Here is a 25,190-nt window from a genome sequence, read left to right as displayed (position 1 = left end):
CACTGCAGTACTGTTTCTAATAGTAAAGAATAGTAAGCAACATAAATGTTCATCAATGGGGGACAACGCTAGATAAACAATGGACTATCCTGCAAAAAAATGGGAATGCTTTCTAAGTACAGGTGTCCAGGATACAGTAAGTGAAAAAAAGCAAAGTGCAGAACCCTGCGGAGTACTGTGCTGCCTGAGGTGCAAGGAGAGGGAAAACTCAATGGCATCTTGACAATGCCTTATATTTGCATGAAGCAAGGGATCTAAAACATCGCTGCGCACCATAGCAATCCAGAGGCCCCATAGTTATTTCAAACAACAAGAAGTTTGCTTTAATTGCGGGGGAGAGGGGGTGATGTGGAGAGCGCCTCACTTTTCTCGCCCGGAGTTGAACTGCCCAGCTTTCCCCGCCCGGGCCGCCCACCGGCCAACAGGGCGTTAGACAAAGGCCTTTAAGTGGCCTCTTTCCCTGACCTCTCCAGCAACACCCGAGGACACTGTTTCCCAGCAGCCGAGGGAGAAGTTCAGGGCCTTTGAAGGAATCCCGCAGAAACCGAAGAGTTGGGGCAAATAAAGCATCCCACCCCCAGGCCATTTCCTCTTCCTTTTACGAGTGGCGACCTGAAGGTCTGCATGAAGGTGGCCTCGGGCCAGGAGCAGACCCGGCCCTCCAAGGTCCCCCGCCCCAGTCCCCGCTGGCGGGGGAGGAGCGACAGCTACAATAGATCCTCCCGCGGGCTTTGTGCGCGCCTGGAATCCAGCCGTCGCCGCCCCTACGAGCCCCCTGCCCCCGGCGGGCGCGCGTTTCCGGGCCCCCCACCGCTCGGGTCTCCTCGGCCGCCGCTGTCCCGGCAGAGCCAAGAGCTGCTCGCGCCAGCTGCGTGGTGGTCCGGCCCCAGGCGCTCCCCAAAATGCCGGTCGACTTCACCGGGTACTGGAAGATGCTGGCTAACGAGAATTTCGAGGAGTACCTGCGCGCGCTCGGTAAGGAGCCCTGCGGCCGGGGCGCCCCCTCCCCGGAGCCCCCCAAGCCTGGGCCCGTCGCCTCCGCCGGGACGAGCTGCCGACCGGGCACCCGGGCAGCAGAGAGCGCGGCCGCTACCGCGGCTGCCAGGGTGGCCAGCTGGCTGCGTGTGGACTGAGGAATGCGGGTTGTTAGGGTTCACTGGCGGTAGACCTCTGACTGTTGGCTCTAGACTTGGATCGTTTCACTAGGAAAGCAGGGGTAGGTTTGCTAGTTTTTGCTTTTAAAAAGCTAGTAAGTGCAGAAAACTTTGTTGCGGGGAAAAAGAAGAACGAAAAGAAGAAAAGAAAAGGCAGACAGCTGTATGGAGACACAGGACTAAGCGAGCAGGGAACCCCAGCACTTTTCCCGGGCAGGAGCTGGCTCCTGGGGCCCGGCTACCTCGGGAACAGCTCTCTGAATTTTCTGGCTAACTCTCTACCCGTCTCTGCCCCGCACCTATACAGATGTCAATGTGGCCTTGCGCAAAATCGCCAACTTGCTCAAGCCAGACAAAGAGATCGTGCAGGACGGCGACCATATGATCATCCGCACGCTGAGCACTTTTAGGAACTACATCATGGACTTCCAGATTGGGGAGGAGTTTGAGGAGGATCTGACAGGCATAGATGACCGCAAGTGCATGGTGAGGATTTGCACATGTCAGGGTATCTCCTGCCCAGGGGACCTGACCAAAGGCTGGGCTAGTTCCTCTGAGAGGCGAGTTAGGAGGACCTTGTGCTCTGAGGGACTGAGATCTCACCCACAGCTTCTGGGCAGGCAGCAGGGACTCACCAAGCATGCCCCTCTGTCCAAACCAGATGGTAATAGTTGTGAAAGCTACGGTTTGTTGTGTCTCCATTGTGTCTGGGCACTGAGCCAGGTGCTTTATACAGCTGACTTCACTTAAGCCTTACAACAACCTTTAAGGGAGGTATAAGAACGCCCATTTTACAGATGAGGACACAGTCTCAAAGAGCTGAAGAACCACGCCCAGAGTAGCTGGGCTGGAAACGCAGGTAAATCTGTTGACTCTGTTTTCTGGCTGCCTGTGGGCTGTTGGAGGAAGGGAAAAAAGAACAAAAAATACAGGGAAACCTTCTGAAGCATAAACTTGCTGCATGACCTAGCATGAAGCCATTCTGGGACACAGGGCACCCTGATCTCTGCCAGAAGCCTTCCAACCTGCCCATCCTCCTCCCCATACTGGGATTTGGCTCCTGGCCATCCCATTCCCACCGTATCCTCCTGCAGCTGAGCTTGCTTTGAACTGTGCGGCCAACACCTACTTAGTAGGTTGGTACCACTTCAGGCCAGGCCAGAGCAGACAGCTGGGGAAGGTGGGGAGTATGCTATCCTCCCCCAGGGCGGGATGCTGGTGACCAGGAGACCTCAATTAGCGCAGCCTAGCAGACTGCGGATGGTCAGCCCCAGGCCTCTATCAACATTCTCGGGTTGCTGGGAAGGCAGGGTGCCCTGGGCCTTCCTTTCTCAGCCTTGGGTCCAGAGCTAGTTCGTGTGCACCCCAGGGAGCCACCTTGCTTACTGAGGAGGCTCTTGCTCTCCTCTCCCCAACCCCATTTACTGAGGGTCTGCAATGTGTCCTTCAGCGATCCAGCTATTTCCCACCTCAGCCCAGTGAGCAGCCATAGTCCACAATGACTGAGGCTCCCAGAGAGGAGACTTGCAAGAGATGAGATTTGGACTGTATGCCTTTGGACTTTGAAGCACACTCTCCTGCCCCCAGCAAAGCTCCTCTCTGCTGGTAGCCTTCACAGAAACCACATGGCTGAGGAGTGTTAGGACTGTGGTTGAAGGAGGGCTGGTGTCTACGGATAGAGAGCCCTGGGTGTGGACGGCTCATCCCCACATTGCTGACTCATCTGAAGGCGGTCAGGAGTTAGTATCTGAGTCTGCTCTTTGGAACGATGCCAGGAGAAGTGGTAGCTAGCACGGTGTCCTTGGAGAGGCCACTAGGGAGATAAAACACTATTGTCCTAGGAAAGCCTCAGGTTGTGCCCGTAGAAGGCCCAAGGCCTCTTAGTCCTCAGAGAGGCTCACAGCGGGAAAGGAGACCTTCGGATGCGGTCTGCCTTGGTGAAGTGGGGGCCTGCTTTTCAGACCAGTGCCCAGGGTCCACTCCTTGGCCCACTGCATGGAGCTGCACCATAAACAGTCCTTGTCCCCAGCTGACTTTCAAGGTCCTCACAAGAGCACATCTCTGTCTGGGTCACTGCAGCCTCCAGAATGTGCTGGCTTGTACTTGCTTGGCTAATTAGCTCCGCTCTTTCATTCCTGCCCTCATCTGTTATTGCATGAGACATTTATTGAACACCTAGTGATACTAGCTAATACTCATCAAGTATTTACTGTGCACCAGGTACTGGTCACATTTTATTTTAACTCAATCTTCTCTGCACCATTTTCAACCCCATTTTACAGATAAGAAAACCGAGGCAGGATTTCTTGTTGCATGACCTTGGGAAAGTTAAGTAAGCAGCAGAGGAGGATTTGAATTTGGTCTGTCAGCTCCAGGGTCCCTGCCATCAGCCGCTGCACTGGACCTTCCATTTTGCTCACATGCTGATCCCTGTACAGACACAGGGACAAACGGGAGTGTGTCACAGTCCCCTATGTCCAGGAACTCGCAGTCTAACAGAACACAGTGTGGCCAGTGGTGACAAAGGGAGCCCCCAGAGGGGGTCCCAGAAGTGGTCCGGAGCAGGTGACTTCCACACCTAATAGTAAAAGAAAAGGAGTCGCAGGGGGTGTGGTTTGGACAGAAAGGGAAGGGCACATGGCTGTCTTTTCTTCCTGACCCAGCATTATGCCAGTGGTAAGTGGACAGAGCAGGAGGCCCCGCAGCTTGGCGACCTAGATGAAATGGAACTAGGACTCACAGTCACCTTTGCTGTCCCAGGACTCAGGGCAGCCCCTCCAAGCAGATGGCACACACTCAGCTTGCTGTTGGGGGAATGGATGGCTCTCTGCTCCCTCTTCCCTTGCTCCTCTGCATTGCACAGAAGCCCTTCTCTGGACTGCCCAGCTCGATGGTGGGCTACAGCAAAGAGCATGGCTGGGGAAGGGTATAGGATAATAGTTAGAGAAACTATCCAGCCTAAGACATGTGAATGCAGGGAGAGCTGCACACCAGGTGGCCACACTGGCTGAAGTCACTAGGTACTCCAGCAGTTACCAAAGATGAGTTTTGCCCCTGTCCCTTCTGCTCCACATGCTCTGCACCCACCAGCCAGGGGCAGTTACCAGGAGGAGGCCACTTTCTTCTCATCGTCAGGTTGGGTTCATGCTAACAGACTCTTCGCAGCACATTATTCACAAGGGTCTCATTTCTCACCTGGGATCATTCATTCATCTGTTTCATCCATTCCTTCCTCGGTCCTACAAGCACTTGCAGCCCCTGCATTACTGTGGATGGCACAGGATTCCTGTCCTCATGGGGTTCATGTAGAGGGGGCAGGCAGAGCTGAGCAGCCATACTGTGCTAATGGGGAAGGACAGGCAGAAGGACCCCCCTCCTGGGCCTGGGAGGTCAGGGAAGGCTCGTCTGAGCCTGAAGATAAACAGGAAGTAGCCAGGCAAACAGTATGGTCATCACTGGAGAGGAGAGGAAGCCAAGAGGACATAAATGCTACTTCAGAACCCACACCAGGCCCTGGGCTAAGCCCTGGGCACACAGAGGCAGCAAGTCCTCCTGGACATGTCTCTGGGCACTTATAGCCCAGTGCAGTGATGGGAACAGTGGGCTGAGGGCTGCAGGTGGGGGAGCAGTGGCCAGGGAAGGTTTCCGGGAGGTGATGACTGAGCGGGGCCTTAGGGGAAAAGTAAGAATTAGGACAGATGTGGCGAAGGGACAGGAGTATGGCACAGAGGCCCAGAGGTCAGAAAAGGCCTGGTTGGAAGGGGGTTTTGGAGGGGAGAGAGGAGCAATCTGCAAAGACTTCAGTTTGGCTGGACTGCAGGGTGTGTCTGGGAAAGAGGAGAGTGGGAGGACCCGCAAGGGAGCCCAGACCTGGCTCTGACAAGCTGCAGTGAGCCCTTGCTGGGGGAGGTGTGGTCAGGCTAACATCCCTCCCTAAGGGCCCAGAGGCTTCCTGGCTCAAAATCTCTGATCTTGCCTCTTTCCAGGGGAAACTTATCTGTGTCCTAGAACAGCTGGCAGAGGGTGAAATCAGCCAGCAGATGTGTTTTGCTTGGCCAGCACAATGTTTGAAAGATTTCAGAGCCAGTTGCCAAAGATGGCCAAAGATTGTTAGCGTTCACTGAAAAATGCCTATTTCTGGCTATTCTTACCTAGACAAATCAAAATTGTTGAATGCACTGGGTGCCTGTTCATTCCTGTGCTGTGTGGATCCCTGGGACACTGTCACAGTTGCTCCCTTTAGATGGGACGTCCTCCTGTTTTCCAGTCCTCACCCCACCCCAATACTCTTAAGTCAAAGATCAAATGGCCATACGTCATTGCTTGCGCCATGGGCTCCCTAGACTGGTGATTCCCGCAGCAGAGACCAGCAGCAACATTAAGAACTTGTTAGGAATTCTCCAGCCACAGGCTGGCCTACTGAATCAGAAACTCTTGGAGTGGGGGCATCAGTCTGGGTTTCAATAAGCCTGCCTGGTGGTTCTGATTTAAAGCTTGAGAACCACTGCCTTGGAGTAAAGAAACATCCTTCTGTACCTGCATCTCTATAAAAAGTACAGAACTATGAAATCAGGTGTACAGGACCCCATGGATGTTACCCGTCCTTGCCCAGAACCATCTGAAATGACTGCATTCTCTCACAGGGCTGAGGGGTGGCAGGATTCAGAACTGTGTAGCCGGGGGGTCACTCAGCTCACATTTCCAGTCTGTTCTATTCAGATTTTGCATGACCCACAAGCAGCAAGGAATGTCATTTTGGCGGAAATGTATATAGTCCAGTCTTGGTTTTTCTCCACTACCTCCTGCATGCCTTTATTTACTAAAATGAAATCCCAGTTTTAAGCCAGTGTCATTTATTGAATCTAGCAGGCGTACACTTTGACAGTGAGGAACCTTGAAAAAGTGAGGTGCTTCTCAACTTCAAATAATGCTCCCCACTCCTGGGCCAGCCAGGGAATCCCTCAGAATGAGGAATGATCAGGCTCTTTGTTCCCAACGCCCCACCAGCAGGAGCCGCTTTTATGGGAGAAGACAGCCTCACCCAGGAATCCCAGCCGTGAGCCTGGCTCTGCGGGAGGCAGCAGAAGGGCCATTTTCACCCCACCATGGACAGGGGGTCAGGTTTTTCCTGAGGGAGGCAGCTTTGTTCACTTAGAGCCTGGAGCCTTCCCCCTGACTGAGGCCTCGCCCTCATGTCCAGCTTTGAACTCAGGATGACCCCTTCCAGAGGCCTGCCTTCCCCTTCCAGCCCTCCGCCCTCTGTGGCTCTCTTTGTTTTTATTGTAAAAGGGAAAGAAGCTCAAAGAGCACAGGAGAGAGTGGACTGCAGAGGAAAGGACCCCTTCCCACTCCCCAGAGGTCATCACTGTCACTGTTTCTGGTGGATCTGTCCGGAAGTCTTCCTCGAAATAGAAGCTGTTTTCTATTGACTGGCCAATTGATCAATTTCTCTATCTAAAAGTCTCCCACCAAAAAAAAAAAGAAGGGAAGGAAATCTACTTTGCACATTGCTTTTTCACTCAGTCTTATTTCTGGAGCATCTTCACATATTGGCACTCATAAATTTTTCTGAGTTCTTTCTTTTTCAACCACCTATGTTCCCTTCCCTTCCCTTCCTGACTTCCTTACTTCCATCCAGGCAGCCACTTATACATGGCGTGAAATCCACCAAACTGCTGTTAACTCTGTGGTTTAAACTCTCGCCAGCATTCTGATCCTATCCTTACCTCACTGAAGAGATTTTTTTTTTTCTTATTTTTAAAAACAGAATAGCAATGGTGGAATTAACTCTCTGGGCTGCACAGCCGAGAATGCCAATGGGTTTGGGAGCCTCCTGCGAGTTGCCCCACCCAAATCAGGGAGCCTGCGTTTGGCTGGATCCTTCCCAGGGTGGAAACACAGAGTCTCTTTCACGTCTTAGTTCTCTGACCTCTGCAGTCGGTGTCAGCAGCATGCTTTTGAGGATTACAAAAACAAGGATTAAAGCAACCCAAATAAAATTCACAAAGGTGCTTTCAAGAATAACACTGTTTGTTAGGCTGGGGTTTTCATTAGGCAGGAGCAAAGGAAAAGAACGTGTAGAAGGTGCCATACTTGCACCAAGTGATTTTAGCACTTTCTCTCTTGTTGTCCCCATGACTGTTGGCTCAGTAAATATCCTTATGCCCATTTTATAGATGGGAATCTGACGCTCAGATAGGTGAAGAAACTTTTCAGGCCGAGGTCACCTAGCCAGCTGGTGGCAGAGAAAGGATTCTAACTAGTCTATTTATAAAGCTCTCCAAGGTCTTCCATGGAGGTCTGCTGGGGGCCAGCACCTCAGCTCCTTGAGGGAGCCTCATGGCAATCTAGAGGTGAACACGGACAGGATGGACAAGGCAGGGGGTGTGGAGGGGCCCTGGTTACTGGAGTCAGACATCTGGTTTTGCATCCTCCTCTATTACCTAACTGACAGAGTGACCTTAAATGGTTGGACCCATCATAGCCTCTGTTTTCACATCTGGAAAATGGGTGTCATTTTGGCATAGAGAAATCCAACAGAAGGAAAAGATAAAGCCAGTAGAAAAGCAGAAATGAGAGAGAGAAAGAGAGAAACTCAACATTGGAGCTCCTGGCACTACCACCATTCTGAGACTTTTCATATACTGGGAAAGAGCCAGTGCCTTCCCTTTCTTACCATTTAAGCCATTTGAACTGGTTTCTGTCACTTGCATCTAAAAACAAGCTAAGACCTTCAGAGTCCACAGAACATGGATTAAGAACCACATCCATGCTTAGAGCAGTCGTTCTTAAACTTGAGCTTGCCCTACCCCGCAGAGCTTCAATTCAGAAGGTCTGGACTGGGGCCTGAGAACTTGTTTTTCTGGCAAGTTCTCAGATGCTGCTGCTGCTGCTGGTTCAACAACCAGGATTTTGATAACTAGTAAGAAAGAGAGAAAGAAAAATGAGGAAGTGAGCTGGCCCACACCCAAGTTTCTGTGATGTTCTCGTAATGAATGATTCACTGCAATGAGCCTGCGCTGGGTGCCCGGATAAGCATGCCCAGGTCAGGGAAGGAATGAAAGTGGAGAGATGTGGTCCAGTCCTGTGGGTGGGGCCTGCCTGGGACACCGAGCATGGAACAGCCTGCTAGGATTGCAGCTAAAAGTCTGAGTGACTGATACCAGTAGTGTGGGCACTGGACAGGTGTGGGGTACGACAGAGCAGTTAAGAGCTTTGGCTTTGAGATGGACCTGGATTTGATTCCTGGGCCCACCCTCCAGCTGGTTTCCTTGGGGAAAGTTCATTTGTAAAAAGGAGCCATTGGTAGTACACTGATGGGATTATTGTGAAAGTTAAAGGGGGGAATGAATTATTTTAATTTTCTATTGCTACATAACAAACCACTCCAAAACCTAGTGGCCCCATACTCCAAAATAATAACAGTTGTTCATTTTGTTCAGGAATTTGCAGTTGGGGCGGGGCCCAGAGGGGGTGGTTGGTCCCAGCTGCATGTCACATCAGCGGGGAGCTGGAGGAGTTGCTTTCCAGATGGTTCCTTCACACTCACTCTGTACTGCAGCTTGAGCTTCCTCGCAGCAGGAATGTGAGGCCAAGGGGACAAGGCAGAAGCATGTGACATTTTTATGATCTGTTAGCCTCTGAAGTCATAGAGCCACCATTTTGCCATATTCTGTTGGCTGAAGCAGTCACAAAGGCCTGCCTGTGTTTGGTGGAAGGACTCCACATCGCACTGGGGACACGGCAAGGTTCTGGAAGAGTGTAGGGTGGAAGATGCTTTAGAAAGCTCAGTGTGCTGTGTGCATGCCACACTGTTACCACAGTGCCTGGCATACAGTGAGTACCCAGCAGAGTGGAACATTTTCCTCCCGCTAAACCTTGCTGGTCTGTCAGGGCTGGGTTTTGTTTCTGATGAATCTTGTGTAGCGGCAGAGCCCACAGGACTCACCGGGGGTGGGAGAAGGTGGGCAAGGCCTGGAGCAGGGCCTGGCGGCAGGGCGCGAACTGTTTCCCTGGGCCCCTACCACCCCAAAACAGGCCCTGCTCAGGAGGCTGGTGTGCGGGTGTGCAGGGGACAGGGGATCCTGAGGGAAAGCCTGAGTGTGCCAGGAGTGGTGGCCCAGGACTTCACCTTCAGCCCCATACCTGCCTCCACAAATCCTGAACAGATGGGTCTGAGCAGTCATTGAAGCCACTTCCTAGGAGTGAGCTCAGCGAAGGAACCTCCTTTTCCCTGGTTTACCGCCCCTCAGGATCTCTAGGCCCTCAGAGCCAACCCCCCACAGGGTTTGGAACCAAAAGAGGTGAGTGGGGCAGGAAGCCCCCTCATCCTCTGCTCCAGGCCTCCAGAGGCGGTAAGCTTCTAACCGCCATCAGGGTCCCCTTGCTCCATGGAAGCCTCCTCTGGAAACCAGCCCTGCAGCCTGGGTGCTATTGCTAACATTTCATATGGGCGCAGGGATTTATTCATATTTGACTTGGAGTTTATTGAAAACTCCTCTGAGAGCAGGACTTGCCTGATTTGCATTAATTCCCTCCCTGGGAAGCATTTTCGTGTCTGTCCTTGTTGCATAAATTGAGTTGTGCTAGGACATGAGCACATACACATGCACATGCACGTGCACGTGCACACACACACACACACACACAGCACCCTTTGTCTTCTAAAGAGGGACCCCCCACCTCTGTCATGCTGCCTGCTAGTTCACCATTAGAGCACATTTATTTTGGTTAAATATCCAAAGATTTCCCTAGTGGCTCCTCTAATAAGCAATTTCCGTAGAGTGCTGTCTGTCTTTAACACAGGGATGTTAATGAGTCCTTCCTACTGCCTTTTCTCCTGACCTGAGGGGCCACAGACAGCATGGGGGTACTCTGGGATGACCTGAACACACAAGGTGGGCATGAGGACGCAGAGGTGAAGATGGAGGAGAACCTGGGGTACAAAACCCCCGTCGGACACCTTTACGACAGAATAGGCCCTGCCCTCAGAAGATGAAGGGGAAAAATCTTTCATCTGACAATGTACAGTGAGTCAGAAAAATCATCTTAACTCTGACTCAGGGATCCCACTTAAGGGATTATATTCCAGGAAAAGTATTTTAAAAGTGAAAAACCAAATCCATTTTACAAAGGTATTTGTTTGTAACTGTGTGGTAATAATCCTCAACAACCCACTTCAGTATAGCCACCATCTGAGAGCTGCTGCATGGCAGGCCCTGGCCTGAAATTGTCCCTACATTATTTAACCCCCCAGCAATGCTAGAGAGGACATACCACTCTCCTATTTTACAGACAGGGACTCAGAGGCTCTGCCAGAGTCACACTACTGGTTAATCATAGCCCTTGAATTCAACTTCCTCTCCGACTCCTGACTTCGTGTAGTTTGCAGAACGGGCTGGCTCCTGCCGGTGCTCCTGAGGGCCAGACACACACAGGTGGTTAGGATGACTGGCTTATTCGTCCTATAGACCGAGACAGACCAGTGAAGGTAAATGAGAAGCGTTTACAGGCAGTCAGTCAATAAGTTCCATAGATTCTCCTTCTTAACATCTCTTTCCCCATCCCCACAGCTCTGAATACCTCTTGCCTATAATAATAATAATACTAATAACAATTAACATCTCTTATACTTTTAGAGTGCCAGGCTTGGCCCTTTCCATGGATTCATTCACATGGCTCTCCTTTCCATCACCCCTAACACCTCAGCCCATCTTTCACATCCTAAAATGGGGAATCTCCCCAGCTCAGAACCCCCAAGGCTCTCCACAGCTGACAGGTAAAGGCCAGATGGCACTGGGATCTCCAGGGCATGGCCACACCTGCCTCTCCAGCCCTGTTCCCTACCTCACACCTTGTGCTCCAGCCCATCCCACCATTTGCAGGCACCTTTGTTTGCCACCCTCCCTTGCAACTCTCTTCTCACTTCCCTAGGATAAATCCCTGGCGCCCTCTGCCTCAGAGAATGACCTATTGATCAAGACCGGCTAAGGTTTAACTGCTCCTTCAATGCTGTCCTGACCCCCCAGCCCACCCCGCCCTCTCTGCCTCACTGCCCCTGTCTGCAGCTGCTGCTCCTCAGGTGCCTACGATGCTTGCTAATACATTTGAGATTCTCGACAGTGGGGCCCACACCTTTGTATCTCTAGTGCTTAGCACAGTGGGCTCTAGTGTGTTTGTCAGATGAGTGTTAAATAAAAATAGCAGAACCTCAAACAATATAAATCTTAGTCATTGATCATATCACTGCAGGACCCACTTGCCATTTAGTAATAGCTCATGTTGGGTATTGCCCGTGTGCTAGCAGTTTTAACACTTCTCATGCATCAATTATTTTAATCCTCACAAGTCTATCATGAAGATGCCAAAATCCTTCCTATATGCTATGTGAAGAAAATGAAGGGAGCTATTGCTTGTCCGCAGTCCAGCTCCCTCTTAGGCAGCTCCTAGCCATCTGGCTGAGTCACACCAGTTCAGCTTTGGAACCCCAAAGATGTTTTGACAAACTGGTTGGCCTTAACCAAGTTACTTCACCTCTCTGTGCCTTTACTTGTCTGTGAAATAGGGGTAATTTCAAAGTAAGCATTACCTACTTTGTGGTAAGGATTAGGTGCAGGGAAGCCTGCAGTCAACTGCTCCATCACTGTGAGCGGTTACTGCTAATCCTCTCACCTTGTGAACTGTTCCCCAGAAGACAAACTCTGGTAACGTGTGATGGGGCACCTGGCCATGCAGAGAAGAGCTGGTGTTACATGAGTGAGGGCTGGTCTGAAAGGGCACAGGGCTCTCCACATCCCCAGAGAACAGGCTGGATGAGGCCAAGAGCAGAGGGGAACCACTGCTCCCTGAATACTTCAGGTTTCCAACCCTGAAATAGGTCCTTGCAACACTTGTTTCATCTCATCCTGTTGTCTCTGTTCTGTGACAGGCCCCATTTTGCAGATGAAGACGGGGAGGCTCAGAAGGTTGGCTCACCTGGTTAGAAAGAGGTAGGGATGGATTGCAACTCAGGCCTGCCTCTAGCAAGGCTGTCACTGGGTCCCTCCTGAATGCCCAGCTAAAGCAGGCAAACCCTTATCTGGTGGTTCAGCCACACCCAACCCACAGCCTGCCAGCTGCTATTCAACAGCCACAGCATCCATAGCAGCACAGCGTGTCTGTGGGCCAGCCATGGGCTCAGTCCAGCAGAAGAGGATCTAATCCATGACTCAGTATCTTCCTGGCTCTGCAGCCCTGGGCATGATGACTAATGCTGGGTACACTCTAGGACTCAGAAACTGGGGGCCAACATCACTGCGGTGGCTAGCCTGCTTCTATAAGGCTGATCTATGGAAGGATGAACAGCCACATTGCCTGGGATATTTTGCCTTAATATAAAAAGGGTGCGCATTGCCTGAAAAATTACAAGGAGTACCCCTAGAATGTTTTCTGCCATTCATTCAACAACTGTTACTGTGCCTTTTCTCTGCCATAGATTCTAAGGGGGACACTGGTATCCTGCAATGAGTAAAAGGATCCCAGCCCCCAGGACTCTTGAAGAGCTCTTGAACTGCTCCCTCTCCCTGGTTACCACATCAGCATCTCTTCTCATCTGGGAGCTGTATGTTTTTGTCCATCTTGAAAGATAAAAAAAAATAGAGGCCCAAGTACCCATGAAAGTGATGAGGCCTTGGATGGGCTCTGCCCTACAGAGGCCCCCTGAGCACTCTCTGGCAGAACAGCCCCTCCCTTATTCCACCCCTGCCCCCGGCGGCTCCATAGTAGGCTGGTTCCTTGCGCTGGCCCAAGGAGCAGAGCCAGTCTGCCTGCCAGGTAAGCAAACATCTGGATTTTCCTTTGCACCAGGCTTGGCTTGTTGGAGCTACAAAGATGAGGAAGAAGAGAGGTGTGAGTGACCTCCCTGGTGAATTCTGGGGCTGGAGGTGCAGGACCCAGCACCATGGGGAGGGCAGTGCCAAGAGAGTCCAGCCAGCAGAGCCCTTTTAGAAGCCTCACTCCTGCAGCCCCTGAGTGCTCTGTCCAGGCTGTTCCCTCAGCCCAGGGAGCCCCTGGTCCTCTGTTCCAAGTTCTAATTCCTGACCTAACTTACTGTGTTTTTGGTGTCAATCCCAGCATTACTTCCAGCATTACCTCCTCCAGGAAGCCTTCCTACATGGACCTCCATCCCCACTTCAGAGAGGCTGATGAGCTGTCTTCCCTTACCATCAGCTGCCTCTACCCAGCTCTTGACCTTCTGCTGGAATTCTCTGTCTGCTTGTCTTCTCTGACTGTGAGCTCTGGAGAGTAGGGTCCGCACCTTCCCTGCATCTACTTCCAGCTGCCGAGGCTGGTGAGCGGGTGTGGAACCTGTAAATGCTATATGTTGTTGCCTTGCACAAAACTGTGCTGCAAAATCCCAGTGCTTACATAAGCATCAGCTTACATCAATGACCTGCTGAGCACAGTAGCCAAGGGCATAGGCTTAGAATCAAATCTCTCCACACTTCATGGCTGGGTGACCTTAAAGCCTCAATCTCCACACCTGTAAAATGAGCTGAAGTGCAAACTGCTCCAGGCGGTTTGAGGAATCAACTTGATAGACTAATGCGTGTTCAGTACCCTGCCCAGCACAGAGTATTCAGTACATGTTGCTGGGGTGATGGTGGTGATGGTGATACTGGCAGTGGTGCTGTTACTTCCACCAGGAAGCCTTCCTTGACCCTCTAGGCAGGATGGGGTGCACATCACACATTCCAGCACAGAATACAGGTAGTGTCAATGCCAGTTTACATGTCTGCCTTCCCTCCAGGCCCAAGCTGCTCCATGGCAGAGCTTGGGTCCAGCCCAGCCTTGGGCTGCCCCTGGTGCTAGGGCCCTAGACTGACCGAGTGCATATCCATGTGAACACTGTGACCCTCTCTGCCCCATTTCCCTTCTCCCCATCCAGTACCTCGGCCTCATGGGGCCTTGAGCTCCCTAACGGTTTCTTGTTTTAAAATTGGCCCTGGACAGCTTCTGGAATGTTTAAGGAATTTAAAAAATGACATGTCAAGATGAGTCTTCACATGTTATCCTTTTGTTTGTGCTAAGAATTGTGGTATCATTTGCGGTCAGCTTCTTCATGGCATTGGAGCTGCACTCTCTCATGCTCTCAAAGGCCGTGCTGTGGCAACGCTGGTCTGGAGAAGCTACTTTTAACAGCTGTTATGTCTCTAATTACTCATGCACCTTTTAAGGCCTTATTAATTTAGTTTTAATCTGCTGTTAGAGTGCACTGGCTTTTCCCCTCAAATGTGCTAAGTTTAGATAATTGCCAGCCCCTAGGAATGCATCAGGAGAGAAGCATACTCACTCACCCAGCCTGGCTCGATGGGCAGCTAGTGGACTTTCAGCCAGAAAAATAGATTTAAGTGATGGCTCAACCTCTAAACCTTGTGTGGCTTGAGCTGGTACCTTAACTAAGCCTAATTTTTACCAGCTCCAAAGCTAGCAGGTCAAGTGAAACATTACAGAAAGTTCCAGCACAGTACCTGGCCCTTGGCACGTTTTCTGTTTCTCTGTTACCTTCCCTGCCCTGCCCATCCGCTCACCTATTTAACACAGGTACCAGAGGCTGAGAACCTTCTTATTATCCCAGGAAACTTCAAAGGGCAAAGCCCACTTTAAAATCAAACTCGAGGAGGAACAGTCCATTTGCATCTTTTAGGAATTCACATCATGTATAGAAAACATCTGGTCACTATCTGGTTTTGCAGTTTCCCTCTCACCCTGCTCACCCCCAAATTTAAGACAGGCTTTCAAGTCAGACCTAGGTCAACCCTGGCTCTGGCCTTTGCAGGTAGAATTGCCGTGGATAAGGCCACCCCTCTTATGACTTGGTCCTGGAACCACAGAGACAGTGAGATTCAGTCCCAGCCCTCTGGGAGTTGGGTCCATAAGTAGAGGGCCTCCTAGGGCTGGGTGGACAAGTGTGTAGAGAGCAGAGGCTGGTCATCCCCCCTGCTCACTGGAGCGGGTGTTTTGTGGATGTGGGAGCTTTAATGCATGTTGCAAATTCTTGGCAGCCAAGTTGAATCCCACTATTTGTGGTTCATACTGGGCCACTGCCAAGAGATGGGTCCATTTAGTGGGAATAGTCTGTTATGCCCAGGACAGGTCACTTGCATGGGGCAAGGGAACCTTGAGACTTCCCTGTGGCATGCCTCCTCCCACAGCCTATAGGAACCCAGGTTTCTGTGTCACTGCTCCCCCTGTAGCAGGGCCGGCTGGGGTCGCTAAGCTGTCAAGGGAGCTGGATCATGGCTTCTGAAGCGACAGTCCCTTGCCAGAGTGCTGCAAAGCTGTCTTCATCTATTGGCGCATGTCTTTCTGGGAAATCTGCTGACAAGGCCGAAGTGTTGAAGGTTGTTCATTTTTAATAGAAATGTTTCTTTATAGCCAGCTGGCCTGGGCTCCAGCCTGTTTGCAGACTTTCAGGTGGTCCTTTTGGTGAGACTTACTGTTAGGAGGGGACTGGTAGGTGGCCATACATCCCCCTTGCCCTTGGCTTTGTCTGGGCTTCATTTCCAGGGTGGACTCCAGAGCTCATGGTGTGGGTGAGGCAGCCCTGCCTGTCCACCCCAGTTTGTCCCGGGTTCACGTTGGGCCCCACAGGCACCTGCTTTCCTGCGCACTTGAATAGCATCAGGAGCCCCCTCGCCGGCAGTTCCCCCAGCAGACCCTGATGAAGCGGGTTAAGCAGTGGTGTGTGCCCAAGCTAGGGGACAGTATCGAATGACCTCTGAAAGGCCCTTTCTCGTCTGGCATCCCAGGACAAGCCAAATCCCTGTCCCAGACATCACTGCTCCTGGTCTAGCCAAGGGGGCTGGCTTTACCACCCGGGAGGTCGCAGAATGAGTGCTTGGGTCCTGGGGAAGCCTGTTATCAGAAGTTATGTTTTGTGTCATAAGGAAACAAGCGACCCTTGTTTGTCACCCAGTCCCCTCCCAACAGTACTTCTTCCCTTATTTCCTCTCCTTCAGTTTTAGGCAATCACCCTTCCTGACCCCCCACCCCTCTTCTCTGTTCTTAGAACAAATCAAATCCCCCGGGCAATGGCTGACTTATTCCCACAGGATACAAAGCTTAAAAAGAAAAACCCATGCCCATCAAAAGCGGATAAGGGGCAGCAACGTGGGAGGACAAATCACGTTGGAGCTGTCTCAGCTGTCAGTGGGGAGTGTCTAAACAGACCAGCTTAAACAAAGGCTAATTAAATCTTAGGGGCAGCAGACATCCTAGGGCTCCTGGGTGCCCAACCCAGCCCAGCCCGCAGCCCCTGCAAGATCTCCTCTTGGACCCAAACTCCTGGAAGGGAAGGGGCTTCTGAAATACTTAGCCATGATGAAAAGCATGTCCTTTTCTCCCACTTAAAAAAGAAAACAAAACGGTCAGGTATTGTTCAACTTCGACAAGCAAATCCCATCCTATCTAAGCTGTGGATGTTATGATTACCAGGACCTAGTGGCTCAGGTGCCAGCCCTTTGTATTTTATATATATTTTCTCTCATCTTCAGCAGAGTCTGGTGAAGTAGGTCTTTGGTTATCTAATAACACCTGACATGAGTAACTTAGTAATTTAGCAACCTTAACAAATTAACAGCCGCTTGTCTTCATGATCCTGTGGGTTGACTGGGCAGCACCTTGGCTCCATGTGACTGTTGTCAGCTCCAGGCTCAGCTGGGGTGCTTTGGCTGTCCTGAGGTGACCTCTCTTCCTCATCCTCCAGACCTTCTCCACATGACCATTCTCTCCAGCAGAATAGCCTGGATGTCCTGAAAGCACAGTTCGGTTCCCAGAGGGGAGGGTGCCAGAGGACAGGCCCCCAGCATGCAAGCGCTCATGAAGGCACAGTTTGCATCGTGCTTGCTGATGGCCCATTGGCCACAGCAGGTCACAGAGCCAGGCCCAGGGTCCATGTGGGCAGGGATTTCACAAGGGTGTGAATGCTGTGTGAGCCCCTGGGGAACAGCCTGCCACAGCACTACCATTAATCCCTCTTTTGTGGATGGGGACACGGGTGCAGACAGGCTAATCCCATTGCCCAAAGTTGTTACACATAGCTAGGGACAGAGGGCCTGGGTCTTTCCACTCCAAGGAACATGTTCTTTATTGATGATACTGGGTCAACCTCATACAAGTGGAGGGTGTACAGCGGTAGAGGGCAGATCCCAGGGGCCCCGTGTAAATGACAGCTGGGCTGCCAGGCCTCTGTAGTACACAGGACAGCCCAGTGGATTCCCTGACCCACGTGGTGAGTGCTGTCCCTGATGGTCCCCCCAGCAGATCAGAGCCATAGGGCTGTGCGAGGGTGAGGCCACACTGGGAGGCATTGGAAACACACTCCAGGCCACAGCCCCAGTTTTCAGGCTGGCACTGTGGCCCCATCCGCCCACCAGCCTTGTTCCTTCTCTGTATCTACAGGATACCTTCTACAGTACCAGCTTGCTCATCCTTATTCACTCTGTTTGGAATGCCTTCCCACTTTAGAAAGCTAGCTTATGTTTCCTGTGAGACTGAGGTGCCCTCCTAGACACCACAGCCCCTGCGCTGCCCCTGATTCCAGCACCTGCTGCCCCCCGGGCTGGAACACCTGGCACTTCTCTGCCCTTCTCTGTGGCGATCTGTAGGGAAGGGGCCTTTGGGACCCACACCCAGCAGTGGTCAGACTGAACTGAAGGGTTTTCCTCCTGGGGGCTGCTCAGAGTCTTAGCATGAGGCCCGCTTATTTTTTGTAGCCCCCAGAGACTTTAGCAGACATCTGCGGGGCCCCCTGCCCTGGGCTGGGAAGCAACAGGGTGCTGAGTCATGCAAGGCCCATGTTCTAGCCCAAATTCTGTCCCTCACTGGCATCATGACACTGGGAAAGTCGCTGAACCTCTCTGAGCTCAGCCTCTGTATATCCAATACAGGCAAGAATAGTCCCTGTTCTGTCCAACTCAGTAAAGATTTCAGTCAGCAGGAGCTTGGGGTTGAGAAAGAGGCTCCTTTGGAAACTGACAGCATTTGTGGGTTAGGGATCCTTCTCTTCTGGGGATCTGATCTGTGGGGCTCTACGACAGGACTTTTTACACCTGAACAGCCTTCTGCTCCCTCTATTTCTCTCTCATGATGCCAGAAATTCTGCTATCTGTCATTCTTTGGGTAAGGTATTTTTATTATTTCTATCCAAATGGTCCCTGTGAAAAGTTGACAAGTGACCTGGAAAGGGCAACACAGTGGCCCAGGAGAAAAGGTGGCTTTACCATTAATGAATATCTCTTTCACATCCATTCTCTGACATTGGTGTTGGAAAGAAAACAGGTGTGAGCCTATTGGAGCTCTGGCTGGCAATGCTTATCAAAAGCCTTAAAAATACGTGTAGTCCTCTGCAAATTTATTCTAAGGAAATGGTGTGTTCAAAAGTGTACAAGGAAGGCTTTTTTATAGTAGCACAGAATGATAAATCACCTAAATACCCAAGAATCTGAATGGGATAAATACTGTTCTGTATATACAATGGAACACTACCAGACTGGCTTCGTGGGCCTGGGACCAGTGCAGTCACACAGGCCCCCACACCCAGGAGGGCCTCTGCTTGGGTTAATGCACTGCTGTCACTCTCTGAAAATTCTTAACCACTCCTTTAAAAGGAGCTTCTCACTTTGATTTTGGGCTTTGCCCCACAAATTATGTAGCCATTTCCTGAATATTATGTAACAATTGAAATGATGCTTATGAAGAATATTTGTTGAGGTGCAAAATTGAAGAAACTAGAGTACAAAAGCATAAATGATACAATCCTAATTTTTTAAGACAGAAATATAAATGTGTATTAATAGAAGAAAAGGCTGGACAGAAATACTCCAAAATGTCAGAGTAATTATCTCTGAGGAAGCGAGATCACAGGTATTGCATTACTATGTTCTCGAACATTTTTTGTATTTTCCAGTACAGAAGGTATGAATATGCTCACTGACTCTAGTATTTCTGGTCAAGGAAGTGTCTATATTGCCCTGAGAACCAGCTATTCTCTCTTGGCCTCTGATGGAGTCTGGAGCCCTTAGTATGCAGAGTAGATATCTGGGTAAACACATGAAGGAAGCTCAGTTGATGAGGAATCCAGGTGTTCTTAGAGCTCCTTGAAGTTGAGAACTGTCTGATTCCTCAATCCTCACTCCCCTCACAGGTGTGGCACAGACAGGGCACCCAGTGATTGGGCATGTTATCTTGTGGCTTGAAGTCATTAGTGTCTTTACCTGTGACACACCTCACCAGACATTAATTTCGTGTTCTGACTTGGAGGTGGGAACTTATCTCTGGCTCGGCGCTGGATATGTGCCCCAAGTGATCTGTGGGCCAGGGAGAGGAGATGTCCCCACCCCAGGTCCTCCTGTGCCTGTCTGCCTGTGGGAAGACGCTGCAGGAGCACATGTCAGATTTATTCCTGTGCAAATCTGGGGGCTCCACCTGTCACCCTTGTGCTTGCAGCTCATTACAGGCTTCATCCTAACAGCACAGGGCAAAAGAGATCCACAAGCCCAGAAGGGATGGTGCGGGGGGAGGGGGAGGGGGGGTTGGGGAAGAAGGGGGAGGTGGTCCCCCTGTAGGGAATGGCCCCTCTTCACACCCATTTCCCAGATCTCTCCTTCTCTCCTAAATCCTTATCTGGCTGTTGCTGACTGTCCTCGCTCTCAGCAGCAGGGCCAGGTACACAGGAATCCTAGAACCTTATCTTTGTAAAGCCAAGACCTCCGACCCCTTCATATGACAGATAGAAACAGTGGGGCCCACAGAAGAAATGGACTTGCCCAGAGCCACACAGTGAAGAAGGGGCAAACGGAGTGCTGACCGCTGCAGAAGGGAGGCAGGGCTCATAATGTAGAATGGCCCTGTATGGAGGGCTGTTTAAAAGGAGGTGGGTGGCCCCATATGGGAACTGTCCCCTGCACATGCACACTGGTCCCAGCCTAGACCATGAGTTCCTGGACTGTCTTGCCTCTAAATTCCAATGCCTTGTGCCCTGTGTTTCTGGGTGCGCCCTTGCCTCTCCAGTAAGACTGTGAGATCTCCGTTGGGCACAGGCTGGGCTCCCCTGTAGCACACGCAGGCCCTGGTGAGCACACAGTACTCAGGGGAGATGTGAGGTTCTGAGGTGGTGGGGGTGGGTGCTGGCAGTGGGCGCCGGCAGGGCAGCCAGAGCTTCCTCCTTCCCCCGTGGCTCCCTGGAACCTGCCGAGGAGCTTCCTATGCATGCCTTATCCTGCCACATCTCTGTGCCTGTCCCTGGTGGTCCACCGAGAACCCCTCTCCAGTGCCTCCTTTCCTCTGCTTCAGCTCCTGGGCTCCAAGGCCCAGCCTGGCACATCCTCTCACAGCCTCCTCCTCCCTGGGTCGTCTGGGCTCCCGCAGTCTCTGGTCTATAACTGGTGGTACTCGGGCATCTAAGGAAGCAGGGTAGTCCAGTGAGGAGAGGACTTCAGAGCCCTACACATCTGTGTTTTGATCTGGCTCTGCCATGGACCCTCTGGGTGAACTTGGCAAATTCCTTAACCTGCTCTCTAAAACGGACATGCTAACCCATGCTCCAAATGGACAGTCATGAGAATTCAGAGACAGCACAGAGTGCCTGGAAGTGCTAGCTGCCATTTGTACCTATAGTTGGTTATATCTAAGGTCATTCTCCTTGAGATGATGGTCATTCTCTTTGAGGGCAAGGGCAGGGTCTTTGGGTGTCCCAAGACCTTGCAAAGATTGAAACAGTGAATGAGGGAATGAATGAATGAATGCACTGATGGGGTACTCTGAGATGTCTGCCTCTTTCCCCCAAGATGCAGAAAGGCAGCCCTCACCCTGCCCACCTGGTGCCTGCTCAGCGATCAGAAGACCCTCCTCCCTTCCCGGCCCCTTTTCTTAGCCTTGCACTGAGAGCCCCACCCTAATGACTTTTTCTTTCCTAATTACCCTTTTAAATGAAATTTGTTGAAACTGATTTGCATACTTTAATAAGAGCACAGTAATGGAGAGGGAGTATTAGGCTACCAATTTTCTATGATGAAACTGACTTGAGCACACCCTGGGTTATCAAGGTTGCAGCTGCTCCCCCACCCCGTGGCCTCCAGGGGCTGTTTGCTCAAGACTGACAGCTGTGTTTTCTTTGCTTGGCAGACTACCGTGAGCTGGGTTGGGGACAAGCTCGAGTGTGTGCAGAAGGGCGAAAAGGAGGGACGCGGCTGGACCCAGTGGATTGAGGGTGACGAGCTGCACCTGGTACATTGGGACGGTGGCGGGGAGTGAAGCAGGCTAGGCTGGGCCTTGATTCTGCTCCGAAGCATCTCTCCCAAGGGCCTGGTGAAGACTATTGGCTTTCAAACCTGAGCAATGCATGTTCAAGGTCCAGGCTAACCCAGTTGTCAATCAGAGGGAGGAGGCAAGGAGGCACACCTGCAAAGCATCACATGGCGCTTAGCCCTTTTGCTTTATGTATCTTTCTGTTCTCTCAGCAGTCCTTTGGGCCAGGTACTGTTATGATACTATTTTGGAGATGAGGATGTGAGGTTCATATCCAAGGTACACAGCTAGAAAGTGGCAGAACTAAAATTTGATCCCAAATGATGCCTATCACCATGCCAACTTGTGGCAGGCCAGATCCGAGAAGAATTGTCCAAGCTTCTCTAAGGCATGATCTCAACAAGCTAGGTCGGGAAGAGAAGCCTTTCTCAGCTCAGGTGAGTTGCTGTTCTCCAGCCTGGGACCTACTCCATCCATCGTCTAGGAAAAGCAGGCAAATCCAGAGGAAGGGGCCTCAGACCCTGGAAGGCTAAAGTAACACATCCTCTGAGAGGAGATGTCATATCAACTCCTTCTGCACTTTTGGTCCTCCACATCCACCTTCCTTCTGAGAAGGGAGCCTGCCCAGGTGACCTGGGTGCTAGTCCTGACTCCCTGGGTGCCTTTGGGTTGGGTAGGTGCCTTGCTTCTCTCAGCCTCGTCTGCAAAATGCCATCCCACCACAGAGGAGTTCTGAAGATCAGGGTCTGCAGGAGCTTTGGGATATGTGAGAGATGAGAAGAGACATACCAGGGTGCTGTTTTCCACGGCAGCTTAGGCTAATGCAGAGAGCCTGGTCTGCAGTGCTTGACCTTGAGGCAGCCTCCTCCCTGGGCCACTGTTCCCTCAGCTGCAGAGCAATCAGGGTAGATGATGTGATTTCAATTGACCCTTTCAGCTCAATGGTTCTGTGGCTCGATGCAAGAGGTTGCAAACTGGGGGCACAGGCCTATTTATTTGACTGAATGAGCTCCAAACTTCTTCAGCCAACAATTTAAAAATTAGGAGATGTTACATAAATATTCAGATTTTCAGCCTCCTTCAAAAAAAACCCCCACCTTGGAAGGTGTGGCTGTGCACTCATCCCCCCAATGGCACTCAGCAGGGCTGCCCTCTAGGCAGGGCACAGGCTTTCTCGGCTACATTTTAGTACTACTGGGGAGCTTTGGATAATAGCAATTTCCATACTCCACCCACTACGATACTAGTATAACTGGTCTAGCCTGGGACCCAGGCATTTTTCAATTCCCCAGGTGACTCTAATGTGCAGCTGAAGCTTGGAACCACTGTGCTAGTTGCCACCCTGATCTGTGGCGACCTATTGAGCCCTTTGGGGCTCGAGGCGTGTGTCTGGGCCTGATTTCTTCCAAGCCTGAGCACAGACTTTGTTGGAGGCTCAGACTTGAGGTTCTGGAAGCCTTTGGGTCTCTTGAAGGTGGGAGGGAGACGAGAGGCATCAAAGGTCAGTTCTGAGCCATTCTGTTTCCTGGCCAGCTCTGTCTGCAGGGCCCACAGAGCCTGCTCTCCACGGATTCAGTTCAGCTGACTTTCCAGGGAAGTGGTTAGTTCAAACAAATTCATGGGGAAAAATAACAGCCACAGAGTAACTTCAGAGTTCCTGCCCCTACATGCACTGAGCCCAGAGAGGGACCTTGCTCTGGTCCCCAACAAGCTTCTGCTTCCGTTTCAGGAGATGAGAGCACAGGGTGTGGTCTGCAAGCAAGTGTTCAAGAAGGTGCACTGAAGCCTGAGAAGACCTTGGCCTCGAGGAATGAGCGGCATGGATGTGTGAGTCAGGATCCCCATCTTTGCACAGCTTGCGGCAGCAATGTCCAGCTACCCCCAGGCATTCCTTAGCAGAGTCTGTCTCTCAGCTTTGTCTCTTTTCCTTTTCTTAAAATGAAGCCATCCCAATTAAAGTGTTCCCTGCTCAAGACATGTGTTTTCAAGAAGCTTCAAAACTCTACTGTGCCCACTTTTTCTCCAGGACCTCTAAAGCCCACTTCTCCCAATGCCACCCCTGGGCAGAAGGGAGAAATTCAGCCTCAGGCTTGCAAATTTAGTCCTGACATTGCTCCTGTGTGGCTTTTCTCCAGGCTTGGGTCCAGGGTGTGTGCCCTGACACTCATACACGGTCTGTGTATTAAATACCTGCCACATTACATGTCCAGTCAGGGCCAAAGTATAGCAAGGGCCACAGAAGCAGAAGATGCCCTCCACCCTGGGAACTTACAGCCTAGCTGAGGAGACCTATCAACAGAGATGTCTCACAGTACACATAGTTGATGCTCTAAAAATTATTTGTGAATGAATGGAACTAGATAGAATTGTAAGCCAAAAGCTAGAATGAGGTGAACCTTAATTAAAGGCAATCACCAATTAGATTTGAGTTCAGAGATGTCATGAACACATACTTCACCACCTCAAAACCATCGCCACGTCATTTATGGGCTGATGTAAGGCCTTCCTTTTCACTGTTGTACATGAGGCATAACTTGCAAACCTCCCTAGAAGAGGGAAATTAGCCTCATATTCACACTAAAATGTAACTGATTGCTCATTGTGCCTTTAAATAAAGAAACACAGGGAAACTGAAGGGTGAGTGAGGAGGTGGGAGATCATGGATAGGGAAAACTTATATCAGGAACCTCCATGACATCAAGTCTGCTTAGGCTGTGCCCTGCCCCTTGGAAGAAGAACTGGGTGAAGAGTCAGATAAGCTGAGTTCGAATTTCAGCTCCACCATTCACAGAGCAATACCACAGCACTCTGTACCTCATTTCTCCAGCCAGAAAACCATAATAATAATCTACCTTACCTCCTGTACAGGTTGGTTATGAAGCCTGTAATGCACATAAAACTTCTGGACTGCCAAGCACTAGACAAGTGGCTCTCAGACCTGGCTAACCACTAGAACCTCCTGGGAAGCTTTCAGAATTCCCTATACCCAGCAGCTCCCCAGTACCAATTACACTGGAACATCTTGAGGTGGGATGCAGGCATCAGTATTTTTCTTAAGCACCCCCAATGATTCTAATATGCCACCAGAATGAGAATCACTGCCCTGGACCCGTGTTCCTATGCGGGACAACCTAGCCCCCTCTGTCTTGCCAATGGATTTCAGCCCCGGACACGTTCACTATGGATTCAGTGAAACCAAAGAACGACAATGGAACATTCTTGGGGTGGAAGGGTTATATCCAACTTTGTTTCCATGGTGGCAGGTCAGTCACTAGAATCCCATCCACTCAGAGCGAGTCTGCATGCAGCAAGCTGGTCTCTGCCTCTGGGCTTCTCTGTCCCCAAAGCCGTCTCAGTCTCTGTCCTCAGTGCTGCCACCACTCCAGTCTCTACTCTCCTGGAGCTGTGCAGCTTTTCCAACATGTCGTCCAGAGCATGGGGCAGAGCTCTCGTTATATAGAGTCAGTAAGGATGTATTGCCCACATATGTATAATGAGCTAGCCAACCAGGGCCAGGTGAGAATCCTAGCCATAGGAACCTTCACTTTATCCATACTTGATTTAATTACTTGGATTGTGGGGCACTACTGGAATTAGTGGGCAGAGGCCAGCAATGTACAGGACAGCCCCCCCACCGAAGAATCATCTAGCCCAATAGGTCAACAGCGACAAGGCTGAGCTAGACATATATAAGAAATGTGTAAGTTTCATTATTATCAAGGTCATTTCCCTAACCTAAGCTAAGGAAAT

The 25,190-nt window shown here is 51.0% G+C and overlaps 1 protein-coding gene across 1 annotated transcript; it reads left to right on the top strand.

The window, feature by feature from the left end:
• Window positions 1–560: 560 nt before the first annotated feature.
• RBP1 (retinol binding protein 1) lies at window positions 561–23,415 on the top strand. The gene is made up of 4 exons (XM_017641388.3): window positions 561–975; window positions 1,462–1,640; window positions 21,318–21,419; window positions 23,170–23,415. Exons 1-4 carry the CDS (start codon window positions 903–905, stop codon window positions 23,221–23,223), a joined length of 408 nt encoding a protein of 135 aa, XP_017496877.1. The 5' UTR covers window positions 561–902; the 3' UTR covers window positions 23,224–23,415.
• Window positions 23,416–25,190: the final 1,775 nt, after the last annotated feature.

This window comes from Manis javanica, chromosome 3 (genome assembly GCF_040802235.1).
Source record: "Manis javanica isolate MJ-LG chromosome 3, MJ_LKY, whole genome shotgun sequence".
Classification (NCBI taxonomy): domain Eukaryota; kingdom Metazoa; phylum Chordata; class Mammalia; order Pholidota; family Manidae; genus Manis; species Manis javanica.
The sequence above is the reverse complement of the archived record's forward strand: the minus strand, read 5'-3'. Positions and strand labels throughout refer to the sequence as shown.

Excerpts from the sequence above, each read along its gene's own strand:
- RBP1 (XM_017641388.3), top strand. The coding sequence starts at position 903 with ATGCCGGTCGACTTCACCGGGTACTGGAAGATGCTGGCTAACGAGAAT. Across the intron at positions 976-1,461 it reads GGAGTACCTGCGCGCGCTCG|ATGTCAATGTGGCCTTGCGC; the intron begins GTAAGGAGCCCT and ends GCACCTATACAG. Across the intron at positions 1,641-21,317 it reads TAGATGACCGCAAGTGCATG|ACTACCGTGAGCTGGGTTGG; the intron begins GTGAGGATTTGC and ends TTTGCTTGGCAG.